General features: G+C 38.8%; 1 protein-coding gene across 1 annotated transcript in view; it reads left to right on the plus strand.

Annotated features, from left to right (window-relative positions):
• Nucleotides 1-4,464: 4,464 nt before the first annotated feature.
• The window catches only part of LOC144000875 (ankyrin-3-like), a 121,450-nt gene continuing 111,517 nt past the window's right edge, over nt 4,465-14,397 (plus strand). The window contains exon 1 of the mRNA XM_077494597.1: nt 4,465-5,047. Coding sequence (XP_077350723.1) covers nt 4,973-5,047 — 75 coding nt within the window. The 5' untranslated portion in view covers nt 4,465-4,972. The remainder of the gene's footprint in view (nt 5,048-14,397) is intronic.

Genomic DNA, 14,397 nt, shown 5'->3' on the forward strand with positions numbered 1-14,397 from the left:
AGCACCTGTCTGGACTTGACCTGCTTGCAGCAACAAAGTAGGGCTCGGTTGGAGGATGATGCTCAAAGTCACCGAAGATTCTTTTACTCAAATAATAGTAATAATGTGGGAATTTGCTGTGCCACTATTTTGATGATTACATCTTTGTGATATAAAACAACAAAGCAAACATCATGAAAAATGATCACCCTCTAACAATGATCATTTTTTCATCAATTGTCTTTGCTCGATTGTTGCAATGATTCTCTACAGCAGTAGAGTGTCCAAACGACGGCCCGGGGGCCATTTGCGGCCCGCCGTCCATTTTGCAGTGGCCCGCGGACATATGCTACAAATGGCATTAGATTGCTATTATGAAAAGAAAAATTCACTGAACTGTCACCAATATCTTAAAAAAATGCAATCATGCCATCTAGTGGCAGAAAAATGACCAACAGAAATCAATACCACACTTTTTTTTCAGTACATCTGTTTAATTTTAACTCAATTTTATGAATTATGAAATTGTTGTATCAATGACTAAAAGATGCAGCCATATTTTTATTACTTTAATTTTAGTTTATCTATTCTATTACTATTCTATAGTTTAATTTTTTTCTGTTTTTGTTAGAGTATGAAAACTTAAAAAAATAATTTCTTGTTCATTAAGAACAGAAATAAAAGTTGCGATTAATCGTGAGTTAACTATTGAAGTCATGCGATTAATTACGATTCAACATTTTAATCGCCTGACACCCCTAATAATTACAGCAAAAATCTCATTTGTTTTAGTCGTTGCCAATTAATTTAATACATGAGCCTTTGGGGATGATTTTAAATGTGACTTTTTTTTTTGTTTTATTTTGATATAAACCCGAATAATGACGTTTGAAAGTGTGTCACACAGAAGCAACAGCCAATAGAAAAGCAGATTGTTCATCGTACTGTATGTGAAGATTGATTTCCAAGTGAAACGGGAGGGAGACGCCAGCCGACACTTGGCGAGCTTCATGTCAGGCCTCGACACGCAGCAAATGATTGCAGACTTCGATCCACTGGCTGATGGATGTGAGAAGACGCTTGGAGGGCTGGTGGCTTCTGTCGCAGCCTGCTCGAAAGTGACATTTCTTTACAGCGCCGGCTGAGGTGCCTTCAGGTATGCTCAAGATAAAAAGTATTGAATTTAGAGGATAGTAATAGAGGATCTTTGGGGGCTTCCATTGATTGAGTACTTTCATAATGTCATGGGTTAGTTTTCAGTATTCAAAGTTGCCATGTGAATTTGGAGCGGTGTCAATAAAAAAAAAAAAAAAAAAAAATCATCCCTTCCTCTAAAATTTGTCTCGGCACCTGTTCTCGCTAAAGAGAACATAAAATGGGAAATTGATTTTTCCTAATTGCTTATTTCCAAACAATTGAGTCGCTGGAGGGTCCGTCCACCCATCAAGTGTGAAATTAAACTACTTACTGTACGTGTAAATGTTTTTGTTATCCGTCTATTTCTGAACATGTCTGTGCTGGCTGATTTTGCTGAATTGTGATGTCACAAAATGTTTGCCGATCAGTACCACACGTGCTGTCATCTGAAAAATCAGTCATGACAGTAAACATAACCCTTGCATGACCCTAGTCATGACAGTAAGCATAACCCTTGCATGACCCTAATCATGAAAGTAAACATAACCCTTACATGACCCTAGTCATGAAAGTAAACATAACCCTTGCATGACCCTAGTCATGACAGTAAGCATGACCCTATTCTTGACAGTAAGCATAACCCTTGCATGACCCTAGTCATGACAGTAAGCATAAGCCTTGCATGACCCTAGTCATGACAGTAAACATAACCCTTGCATGACCCTAGTCATGACAGTAAGCATAACCCTTGCATGACCCTAGTCATGACAGTAAGCATAACCCTTGCATGACCCTAGTCATGACAGTAAACATAACCCTTGCATGACCCTAGTCATGACAACTAGTGTGTATCATGTCTATTTTAAGTTAACAGTTTTGCGACTAAAGAAAAGGAGAAAGTTTTCAATTTTGTCGATTAACCTTCGGCTTTTCCTCAATGCCAGTGTGTATACGTACAGTATTCATCAGTCGTCCTCCTCTCTGCAAAGCTCCTTCATCTCTTTTCATGTCGAATATTGAGAACGCCACGCGGCGGCAAATTAGGTTTCCGCGCGTGACGCCACATGTCTGCGTTTTGGATGATCAAAGTCACATCCGTGGCAAACGCGGAACACGTCGTCTGATCTGGTCACATTGTCTGGTCCTCGCTTTTTGCAAGGACGCCACTGAAATAATATCGTCATCGTCAGTATAGTCGGAATTTTACAAACAGCCGTCCGTATGATGTCGTTCAGTAACGTAAGTAGTGTTAATTTCGTCAACAATAACTAAACAATAATTTTGTCAACATGTTTTTCACAAGACTATATAAATAACGTTGATTTGACAAGACTAAAACTCGACTAAACTAGACTAAAACCCTCATTAATAATCAATCTGTGGACATTTGAGTTCATGAACAAAAACGAGAGGAAAATTATGATTTTGTAAAATCTTGTCTGTGCTAATTGACACGTCTGTGCCATGTGACACAGCACAAACACATGAGACAGACAGGAGGTGGATTCATGGTGAAAGGTTTAAAAAAACAAAAAAAACAAATAACAACATGAATCCAATTACGGCTATAACGTTCCAGCAATAATGTTAATGCGACTGCTAACTAACACTTGGCTAACTTGCTAGCTAATAGCATGGAGCCACAGTAGCCACTGTAATTGTGTGTCGAGTTGTTTATTTTTATTTATTTATTTATTTATTTTTTAAAAGTACCCTCCTTAATAATTTAACTAGAATCTACTGTCGATTGGCCAGCTGTGTTTTGTGATTCAATAACTTGTGGCAACGATTTAAGGCGACCACACCCTGGTGAGCCGCCCATGAACCTCGAGCGCGAGGCTCGTTGACGGGAGGCGGGTGTCGCTTCGGAGCGTATGATGGAGGACGATGACGGCATTGACCGAGGTGTCGTGTGACGCGCGTCTCACTCCCATCTGGCCGCCGGTCGGCCCTTTTCGCTGAGGTGAGCGGCGTCAAGGTTGGCGAGCGTTTATTGCACATAAATCAAGATGGTTTCTTCCTCCAACGTGAAAGGTGATAGAGAAATGTCGTCGTGGCAACACAGCGTGATTTAGTTAATATCATCATTTCAGTCGTGCAGTTACTTTAGCAATTAGCATATTTGACCGATAAGTATTACAATAAGTATATGCACTGAATTGGATGTACAATGGTCATGAGTTGAACATTTTATAAAAGACTTCATTTCAAATATTTGTCCAGCAATTCAACTCTATTGATAGTATACACTAGCCTTAAAAAAAAAAAATCAGATTAAAAAACAAAACACAATTTTAACTCATTAGCTCCCAAAAACGTATAAATACGTCATATTTTAAATTTTTTTAAGTGTCCCAAAGACGTATTTATAAGTTTTTTTTGTTGGGTTTGTTTTTATGCCAGAGCATAGAGAAGGCTTTGATGCAGTCTCTCTACTGCAGAAAATGGTTGAGTGGCAGCAGAGTATAAGAGATCAACCAGGCCATGTTAAAACGAGCTGATTTCCCCACAGTTCTAAGCAGAATTGTGAAAAACGATGAAACTTAGCTATGTTCTATTTGCTAATTCCTGCACAGCGGAAATAGATAGGAATATACTTTTTTTTTTGTTTTTTCCCTGATAAAAGAAGAGACTCTAATCTCTCTTTTGGTATGTTCCATATTTTTATAGCAATAGAACATAATATTTCGCGGGCCTTGAAAAATCAGTCAAAATCCAGGAAAACACTTCAGTGAAAATGGTTGGGAGTGAATGAGTTAATTTATTTATTTCAAAGCGACGAGGACGGAACGTTTCTAAACATGAAACAAAACAGTGGGAAATCTTTCCCAAAGCGACTAGGATGGAGCATGTATTTTTGCACTGTTTTTTTTTTTTTAAACTTTATTTCCATTACTATAGACATACACTTGTAGAGAATGAAACGCCTGAACATGGCTTTGTTTACACAAACGTCGTCGTCGTTTTTGTTCACATGGAAGATGACCCGGAAGTGTTTACGGCGCAGCTAAGGTGACATGGTAGGCGAAAAAAAAACAACAACTTTGCGTGAACGCAAAGTTTTTTCTTTATTTTCACCTTAGTTTTTTCTTTTTTTCTTTTTTTATACCTTAGCTGAGGGGGGGTCTCCATCCTCCAGCCCACCTCCCTGCCTGCTCCGCGAGTCCATGTTGTCATTTTTTTACCCTCCCAACTTTTGCCCCCGTTTGCTTTCTCCACAGCTCTCTCTCTCTCTCTCCCGTTTTCCAGTAAGCTGATCCTGCGCGCTTCATGGCAGCGAGTGGAAAAGGAGTTCCTTTTTCTGGAAGGAACCCCCCCCTCCCACACTCCTCCCCACAGACCCTCCCCACCTTCAACACACTCGCTTGTCAGAGATGTGGAAAGCCTCACTTTGCGTCGCGCCTGCCACAGACGCGCACGGTAAAAAAGGCGAGTAGGAGCGGTGGATCTGTTTTTTGTTTTGTTTTTTTGTTTTTTGTTTTTCCTCCCTCTCCGTCACTTTCTCCACTTTCCGTTTTTGGATCCATCTTCTCCTTTTTTTTTTTTTTTTTGAGCTCTCAGGTAACCTCAGGTAGACACCCTTCCTTCAAAAAAAAAAAAAAAAAAAAATCTCTCTTTTCCTGTGTCGCCCTCGCGGCGTCTCTACCCCACCCTTGCCCGCTAATTGCGAAGGCAGCCGAGTGGGAGTGGACCTCCGTGGAGAAAGAGGAGGAGGAGGAGGAGAGCATCATCTCCTCTCAATCACTGTGGCCATGGAGCTCCAACTGACGACGAGCTCCCACATGCTGGATTAATAAACAAGGCGCAACAACAACAAAAAAAAGAAAGAAAGAAAGAAAGAAGGAAGTGACTCGACATGAGTGAGGAGGTAAAGGAGAAGACGGCGGCAGGAGGAGGAAAAGCGGCTCATCGCAAAAAGAAAGGCAAAAAGGTGAGTTTGTTTTTTGTTCTGAATTTGTCACCTGCCTATTGCGCTCATCTCGAAAAGCGCCACCGCTTGGTTTTGGTTGTCATCTAGTCCCCGGGGGATACAGGAGCGGAGCTATGCAAAGTGAAAGGTGGGGTCGGGGGGGGTGGGGGGTTGTCAGGCATCTGGTGTAAGTGTCAAACTCCTCCACAGCTGTGGTTTTGTGTGCGCTTATGTAATGCAAGGCGGCTTGTTAGCGAGCCGCGCTAAACGTGTTTTGACTTGGAACGTCGACGTGCGTGTCTTCGTTTTTGTCGTTTTTCGAACTCAACGCAAACCCGGCGTGTCAAGTATAAACAAACCTAAAAAAAAAAAAAAAAAAAGCTGCGCTTGTCTTCGTTCTGGTGATGGCAGGATGATTTTTTATTTATTTTTTCCCCTTTTGTGAAGGGACGAGGCTGTGAAAGCTTTATTTGGGTTTGGCCCCCTTGAGATGTGGGATTTATTAGACAGGAGAGGGAAAAGACCAGAAAAGGAACGCGCTGTTACACAAGATTGCCAAGCATACAATTGTAACGAGGTTGCGATGGGTGTGTTGTGAAAAGAAGCGGCGCATTCTTTTCTTTGGCTTCACAATGACATTTACGGCAGCTCTGCTATGTGTCGACACTCATGTGGTGCAAAAAACCTTCTGGAAAAATTATATATATATATATATATATATATATATATATATATTAGATTAATTTTGAGTTAATTTAAAGTTCCTTTAATCAAACTATTACATTTGAACAATAATGCATATATTTGTGGAGATTGGGGTTAATTTGTATTTTACTATTTCAAAAATGTGCAGAATTTCACAAGATTAGCTCTTTTTATAAAAAGAAAAATCCACTGAACTGTCACCGTATTACAAAAGCAGTTATGCCATCTAGTGGCAGAAAATTGTCCTCAACACAAATCAATATAATACTTGTTTTTTTACAGTACAGTACATCTTTTTAATTTCAACACAATTTTATGAATTATGAAATGACTGCATCAATGACTAAAAGATTCAGCCATATTTCTATTTCTTTAACATTTTTCCCACTTTATGTTAACAAAAGCATGAAAACTTAGGAAACAATTATTGTACATTTTATCGTACATTTAGAACAGATTTAAAATGTATGATTAATCGTGAGTTAACTATTGAAGTCACGTGATTAAATTGCCATTAAAAAATTTGTAATCGCCTGACACCCCTAATATATACACATTCATTCACAAAATTTACCGCCGCACGTTTCGTTAAACCGGAAAAGCGCTGCTCACATTTTTTGCCATCCAACATCATAGAATTATCATATGACTGTTTTCATTAAGATGTATGTAAAGTAAAATAAAATATCGTGATACCTATCGCCCTGAAGGCCACGGATCGGGATACACGTGTATCGCGATACGTATCGTGACTCCTGTATCGTGATACTCATTGTATCAAACACAACCTGCGCTACCTTTAGCGTAGCCATCCGCTGTCAAGCTAATTTGCGGTCAAAATTAATAGTGTGATTAATCTGCGTTAGTACAATATTTTTTTTGTGATTGATTAATTAATTAGGTAATGCTTTAAACTTTTCGGCCGCGATTTGAACCGGCACCATCTTGATCTCCCGTTGGATGTTTCAATCGCAGTTGGTTGAGACAAACCAATCCGATTATCATCACGAAAGGCCCCAAAAAGTTCCCCACAGACGTATCTTCTCCCTCAGCAGGCCGACGTCGCGTTATCTCCCCCACGCAGGCGCCGCTCTGCCGCCACAAAGCAGCCAACAGCTCTCAAAATCATACATATTGATGATTTCTTCTTTTTTTATTTATTTTTTTAAATTTTTTTAATTTTTTTTCTTCCGTTTGTCGGCTGTTTGGCGTCAGGTCGGCGTGTGCGCATGTGCGCACACCACATCATAACTACGCCAGATGTGTTCGTGATTGTAACCATGGCAACTCGGCTGTCTTTGGAGCGAACGATGTGGCGGGCGAGCGAGCGAGCGGATGGAGGGAGGGAGTGGAATTAAAAGCGAGAGAAGGCGACGAGGAAGGGGAGGAGGAAGGTGGGCTGCTTGAACTTGTCGGGCCAGAAGAGAGAAATATTCCATTTTTCATGAAGCAGACGCTCTGATGGGCCCGACGTCTGTCTGTCCACTGTGATGGGGGACGGCTGCAAAATAAAAAAAAAAATAAAATAAAAGACAGTTATTTGCATTTTTAAGCACGTTTTGCTGCTTCTGATTGGGATTTGTTTGATATTTCCTTTCTTTTGATCTTTACAAAACAAAAATATAGGGATTGACCGATTTTAGGCCGGACCGATATCAGTCGTTTGACGAATCTGAAAGCCGATAAAAGCGGGTATCTCACCGAGCGGTGAATTTTTGCAAACAAAGTGAATTTTTTTTCAATTTTCATCAGGATTTGTAAGACGATGTTTCGAGACAGTTTGCACTTGTCGCAAAGATATTTCAAAAATATCCAGTAGTGATAGACCGATATGTTTTTTTTTGTTTTTTTTCAAGGCCGATACGATACAGATAGTCAACGAGGCCGATAACCGATATTTCAAGCCGATATTCATATTCAGTAAAATAGAAAAAATATATATATTAAAAAAATTATAATATAATGTAAGAGCTTCAAGGGTCGTTAGCATGTGTTAAGCTAAATTACAATATTAATAATAATAATAAAACAAGTAGATAGATCCCTGAGTTATCTAAAATTTCAACATAATTTCTTGATGAATTTTTTTTTTTTTTATGGAGTGGAAATTTAAATAGATCCCGGAATGAAAAGCGATGTAACGCAATTTTTTTTAAATCATAATCCCAATGAATTTAACTTTATTGATGAGCAAGTATGTCAATGCCTGTCATAAGGCTAAATAAATAAATAAATAAATAAATAAATAAATAAAACATTTAGTACCCTGTGATTGGCTGGCGACCAGTCCAGGGTGTCCCCCGGCTACTGCCCAGAGCCAGCTGAGATAGGCTCCAGCACCCCCTGTGATAAGCGGTCAAGAAAATGGATGGAACAATGAGTAAGTCCTCCTCGGCAGTAGTTGGCGCTAGACTGCGACAGTTTGAATCGTCATCTGCGTCAGAAAGAAAGGTCTTGCTTCTCAATTATTTTGTCATTGTATTCACTCAAGTTTTATATATCGAAAGTACTGGATTCGTTGTTTTCCATCCAAACTACGGCTCGGGGGCCATTTGCGGCCCAACGTCCTGGCTGTGGGCCACCCTGAAATCATGAAAAATCCTACATTGTGTATCACCTTTTAACAGCGTTAATAAGAGACCCCTAATGGACACTCGGTGTAACTTGCTGCTCTTTATTTCTTCTTATGTCCGTCTCTGGTCTCGTCTTGCGCCTGACGAGACGTTCCGGTCCATCTCGCATCCTGAGAAGAATCCGTTTTTGTGACCGCGCCTTGAAAACGGGATGACACATGACGGCGGCGGCCAGGCCGACGAGCTGATGGAAGATGTGCTGATGCGCGTCTCTCTGTGTGTGTGCTGCTCTTTTTTTTTTTTTTGATATCCGCATTAGGCTTAATGGACTTTAAGAGGGTCGGATTGTGCATTATCGGCAAATGCGAGAGACTTTATGGGCGATATTACGCTCGGTCAAATCCGGGAAATGTGCTGGTTGTTCGGTTTTTGTGTTGTTGTCGTTCGTCGGTCGTGTCCGAATGAACAATCGGCGTCATTTCTTACATAAAAACTGCACATGTGCCGGATCAGGCGGCGTGCGGAGGCGTGGGCTTCCCCCTCATCCCGGGAAACATCTATAAATGAAATGCATGCATGTGTAGGTGGCTTCTTCTTCCTGCCCTCACTTTGCTGGAGGCGGATCCAGGCAGGCCTCGAGGAGGCATGACGGGGGTCAGCCATCGTTTGCGATCGTTCTCATAGGGATGCGGGGGAGAAAGAAGTGCATCATAGGTGTGATGGAGATTGGGGAGGGGCTTGTGAAGAAGAAAAGGAGGAGGTGGGCTTGACAATTCTGTGGACGCCTCCTCACATCTGCTCTTTTGTCTGGAGATTTTCCACGTGAAGTTGAAATGTGTTTTTGTCTGGATGGATGGTTAGTTCACTACCTGCAACAGGTGAAAACCAATTGTAAATAGTGTATGGCAGGAATGGGAAAAAAAAACAAAACAAAACAATTTCCAATTTCTGTCACTTCCAATTTATGGAGGACCAAAACTGCCAAAATTCGAAATAAATAAATGACTAAATAAATAAATAAATAAATGTCTAAAAGTGAAAATAACAATGAATATAAAAAAATATAATTCGAAAATTCTATCTACAAAAATAAAAATAAATGGAAATAAATCAGTTTTTATTTTCACTTTTAGTCATTTATTTATTTAGACATTTATTTATTTAGACAATTATTTATTTCGTCATTTATGTATCTATTTAGTCATTTATTTAGTCATTTATTTATTTATTTTGTCATTTATTTAGTCATTTATTTATTTTGGATTTTGGCAGTTTTGGGCCGTACAGCCAAATGACAAAATACATAAATAAATGACTCAATAAATGTCTAAATAAATCACTAAATGAATAGATAAATAAATGACTAAATAAATAAATGTCTAAATAAATAAATAAATGAGTAAAAGTGAAAATAAAACTTGATTTATTTCCATTTGTATTTACTTTTTTTTTTAGATAGAATTTTCGAATTATTTTTTTTATATTCATTTTTATTTTCACTTTTAGACATTTATTTATTTATTTAGTAATTTATTTATTTTGGATTTTGGCAGTTTTGGTCCTCCATACCAATTAGAGGTGCAACAAATAATCGACAACTAATCAGTTATTAAATTAATCAATTTTTTTTTTTGTGGGATATTCGATGAATCATTAAGATACCTTTTTTTTTTAAATTTTAAATGATCAATATTTTTGCCGTATTTTCCTCACGTTTTCAGACCAAACCAGTCAATGAATCACACATTAAGTCACAATTGCAATATTGAGAAGGCGGGGTTGGAGAAAAATGACAAATGATCTTATTTTTCCAAATGTTTGATCTCTGATATGTTGCTGTAGCTGCAACGAGAGGACCATTTTCAAGTCTCTTTTTTTTTTTTTTTTTTTCTTTTTTTTTTTTCCTGGATGCACTCAGTCGCCTGGTTATTTTCCGCGCAAGCATCTGCTGCTGCCTCATTATGGCAGCCTCTTCCGCTTCCCACTCTTCTCCTCTCGTTGTGTTTATGCCACTACTTTTCTTTTTTTTTTTTCCTCTCCTCATTTCAAAGACTCCACAGCGTGAGGCAGAAAAAAAGGGAGGGGAGGGACAAGAACTAGAGTTGCACTGTTGGATTTGTTAAAAAAAAAAAAAAATCTCAAGAATTTGGGATCCTCATTGGGCTTCCTCTGGCTCGGCGTCGCCATGGCAACTGCTCAACGCGAGCAAGTGGGACAACAAAAGCTTTTTATTCGGCGCCAAACGAAAGAGCTTTATGGCCGACCGTTTTGTCCGTCGACCCCGTTTGCGACTCGCCTGGCTTGAATTCCCGCGCCAAATGGTCGTCTGTCTCTATATGCCCTGCGATTGACTGGCGACCGGTCCCAGGGTGTGGCCTGCCTTTTGCACATGGTCACCTGCTATGGAAAATGAATTTTTAGCCTGGTTACAGCCAGTGAAAGGGAATTACAGTGAACCCCAAATTCACCTTGTTGCAGTTTTGTTCGCTTTTTGTTAAAGATGCCACAAGAAGGCGGCAAAGTCTTAAAAGTAGTTAATTGGTGCCATGTTGGAGTGGTGCATTGAGAATAATTGTATGGGAGGGAGGAGCTAAATTTAACCAGAGTTGTTCATGTACATGCACACCTCCAGTGCATTTTTTCAAATTAAATCAAATAAGTTGTATTTATTCTTAAGTGTAATGAGATTATGTTATAATTAGGGGTGTTAAAAAAAATCGATTCGGCGATATATCGCGATACTACATCGCGCGATTCTCGAATTGATTCAATAATAGGCAAAATCGTTTTTTTTTTTTTTTTTTTTTTTTTTTTTTTTTTTTTAAGGATTCACACCTTAAGCATGGAAGAATGTTATATGAACGGAACATTAAGCCTTAATATTTTATTTTAATGCTGTTTAAACATGAAACAGATTACAACCTCTATAAGACTGAAATTTCAGATAAATAAATAATACATTTTCATATAAATCTTACACTCTACAAGCTTACTGATTAGTATTTTCTAAATTTGAATGAAAAAAAATCGCAACAATCGACTTATAAATTCGTATCGGGATTAATCGGTATCGAATCGAATCGTGACCTGTGAATCGTGATACGAATCGAATCGTCAGGTACGAGGCAATTCACACCCCTAGTTATAATCATCACAATTTGTGCCGTATGTACGTTTTTTGCCCCCCATCAATTATTCGCAAAGGTGTTCACCTCATCTCTGATCGTTAAATTCTAGAAAGACTAGAAACACCAGCACACGTTTCGAGACGAAGCTCACAGGGAGGCGATGAGATGGAATGAAGATCAGAACGCGTGGAAAAGCGAAACCGATCGGAAGCTCCGCCGTCCCTCTCGTGGCTTCTCACAAAACTTACGTAACGTCCGCACCTGCTGTGATCAACCTGCCGCCTTAGTGGAGCTTTCCAAGAACAAAAAAAAAAAATGTTCACCTCATTTCAATTCCTCGTCTTTCCTCTCAATGATGCGGAGTGGCGAACAGGTCGTCGTCGTCGTCGTCATTTTTATTTATTTTATTTTTTATTTTATGTCTTTCCCGGCCACTTCGGTGGCAGCTGCTTCGTCTTTCCTAATCGCCGGACATCAGCGCCCGCTTTCTTTTCCCCGTCGCATCCATCCCTTCTCCACGCCGTCGAGTTTAACGAGCGGCTTTTCCTCGGGGCTCGGACGGGCCCGGCGACGCAAATCTAAAAAGATGCTATTGCCGTTCGACTGGACGCCGCCGCCGTTTATGACGGCCTGTGTGCGAACAGCTGATGTAGTGAGCCAATAAATGAAAAAGTTGGAGGCCACCATCCGGCTCCGACACGTCTCGGCCCCCCGACTGACGTGGATCTTTGAAGCCGTCGCCTATCCTGATATTTGGAAGGAAAATAATTCCGATAACCGGTTAATCAACCGATTTATTTTTAAAAAGATATAGTTCGGAATATAACTTTTTTTTTTTTTTTTTTTGGGCAACATTTGACAGTTTTACATTATTTAGTCCATTTTGTTAGCTCTTTTTAGCACTAGTAACATAAAATGGCGTTAACGGGAATCCTAACGAGGTGCGTCCTACACATCAATTACTGGAACTGTTTGTTTTTGTTTTTTAAATGGGTGAAAGAAAAGTCTTGCCCAACTCTGGTTTGATCAATTAATTTGCTGGAAAAGTATAAATAAATAAATCAATGACCACTCACATGCACAACACATAGACAAACAAGTACACTGTGTTCCAACTATGACTTGCATTTGCTTTTTTTAGGGTTGGAACACCCATGTAACTAAGGGCGTGGAAAACCAAATAAATAGAGAGGGTGAGGAGAGGAATCTCCAGAGAGTGCAGGAGTGAATTGCATCAGTCAGATGGCAGTATTGGCTCTCTTTTGGATGAGCTAACTGCGACGCAACAATACGTAAGCTCCTAAAACATGACAGACTTTTCGCGGTCTCGCTATATCGCATTTTTTATTTTTTTAAGTGCAATTTTGCGTTCATTTTTTTTTTTTTTAATACAGTTATGTACCCATTTTATAAAATTTATGAAGGTTTGAACATTGTGAATGTTTACTGAGAGAAATATGAGAATTGTAAATGCCTCAATGAGAAAAGTGTGTGGTGTTTTGTTTTTTAGAGAAATTTATAATAACTCTAAAACATAAAGCGGATTTCATTTATTTTTTTGGATCCTAACACTTGTATTGTAAATTGTCTGCAAGCTATTGCACTTTTAGAACTTTTTTATTTTTTATTTACATTTTGTAAAGGCAACAAATTACTTTTAAATTTCCGTGGACAGTAAATTTCAAGAAATCAGACACACACAAAAAAATATTCATACAAACAAAAAAACATTTAGGCCTTTAAAATTATATCTTCTCATGACTTGATGGGGAAAATATGTTTTAAAATAATCGATTTATGGTTTTATGAATCAAGCTTGAGCTCTGAAAACGAAAATTGTTTCGCTTTTTGATTGATTTATGTATTTTTAGCCGAGTCCCACTCACAAAAGAGAGAAAAGATGACGGAGATGATGAATATTTACAAGTAGAAGCAATGACGTAAAACTGTTCCACAGATGAATATTTGTATTTTGCCATCAAAAGCACCAGAACATATGAGACGTATATGTTTATGCGCTGTTCTGTTTTGACTCTGGCAAATATTTATTTATTTATTTTATTTTTTTTCTCCAAACGCGACACTTCCCGTTCGTGCTTGAACTGTCATCAACTGGCTGACGTGCGAAAGTGGCTCCCGGGCGTGTGCGCTGACTGCTGTCGTCGCGCGTCAACGTGTTTATTCTGCCGGACGGCCCGCGTGCGTGAAGCGGGTGCGGTTCGGGTGACGCCATGACGTGACAACCTCCAGCTGCGAGGGTGCGAGGCCGCTAATGAGATGGATGTGCGCGTGTTGTCGTGCGCGTCGCTGATGGAGAAACTGTGGCCGGCGTCCTGCATGGAGGTCGCCCGCAAATCGGCCTATAAGTGCCTTCTTGAGCCTTGAACTCGGATGCCATTCAATAAAAGGATGAATATGATGAGGGAGGGGATCATTGGGAAGAGTGAGTAAAGGTATAGTGGATGGATGAGGACACATTTTTTAAATTAAATCAGAATCGAAATAATCTTTTTTTTTTTGTATGCCAAGTATGTAAAACATGTACAATGAATTTGTCTCCGCAAGTATCAGCAACATTTTAGTATTGCAGGAAGAATCTATACATACAAAGATGTGACACATATTATTTGTGCTTATTATTGTAATAATATATATAATTGTTTATTTTTATAAATTATTTTTTTAATTACCGGTATTAATATATAATTGAGTTATTATAATTATGTCATTATAATTAAAATATTAATATGCTTGTTTAAAAAAATGATAATAATTGATATCGAATCAAATTTCATTTTTGAGCCTGATATTGATTCATAAAACCATAAATTGATTTTTTTTTTTTTTTTTTAATTCCCATAAATTCATAAGAAAGTAGAATTTTAAAGGCCGAAATGTTTTTTTTTTTGTCTATTTTCTGGAAATTTTCTTACATTTATGTAAGTCTTATTGCACTTTAAGACAA

The sequence above is a fragment of the Festucalex cinctus genome, chromosome 14 (genome assembly GCF_051991245.1).
Source record: "Festucalex cinctus isolate MCC-2025b chromosome 14, RoL_Fcin_1.0, whole genome shotgun sequence".
In the NCBI taxonomy this organism is placed as follows: Eukaryota; Metazoa; Chordata; class Actinopteri; order Syngnathiformes; family Syngnathidae; genus Festucalex; species Festucalex cinctus.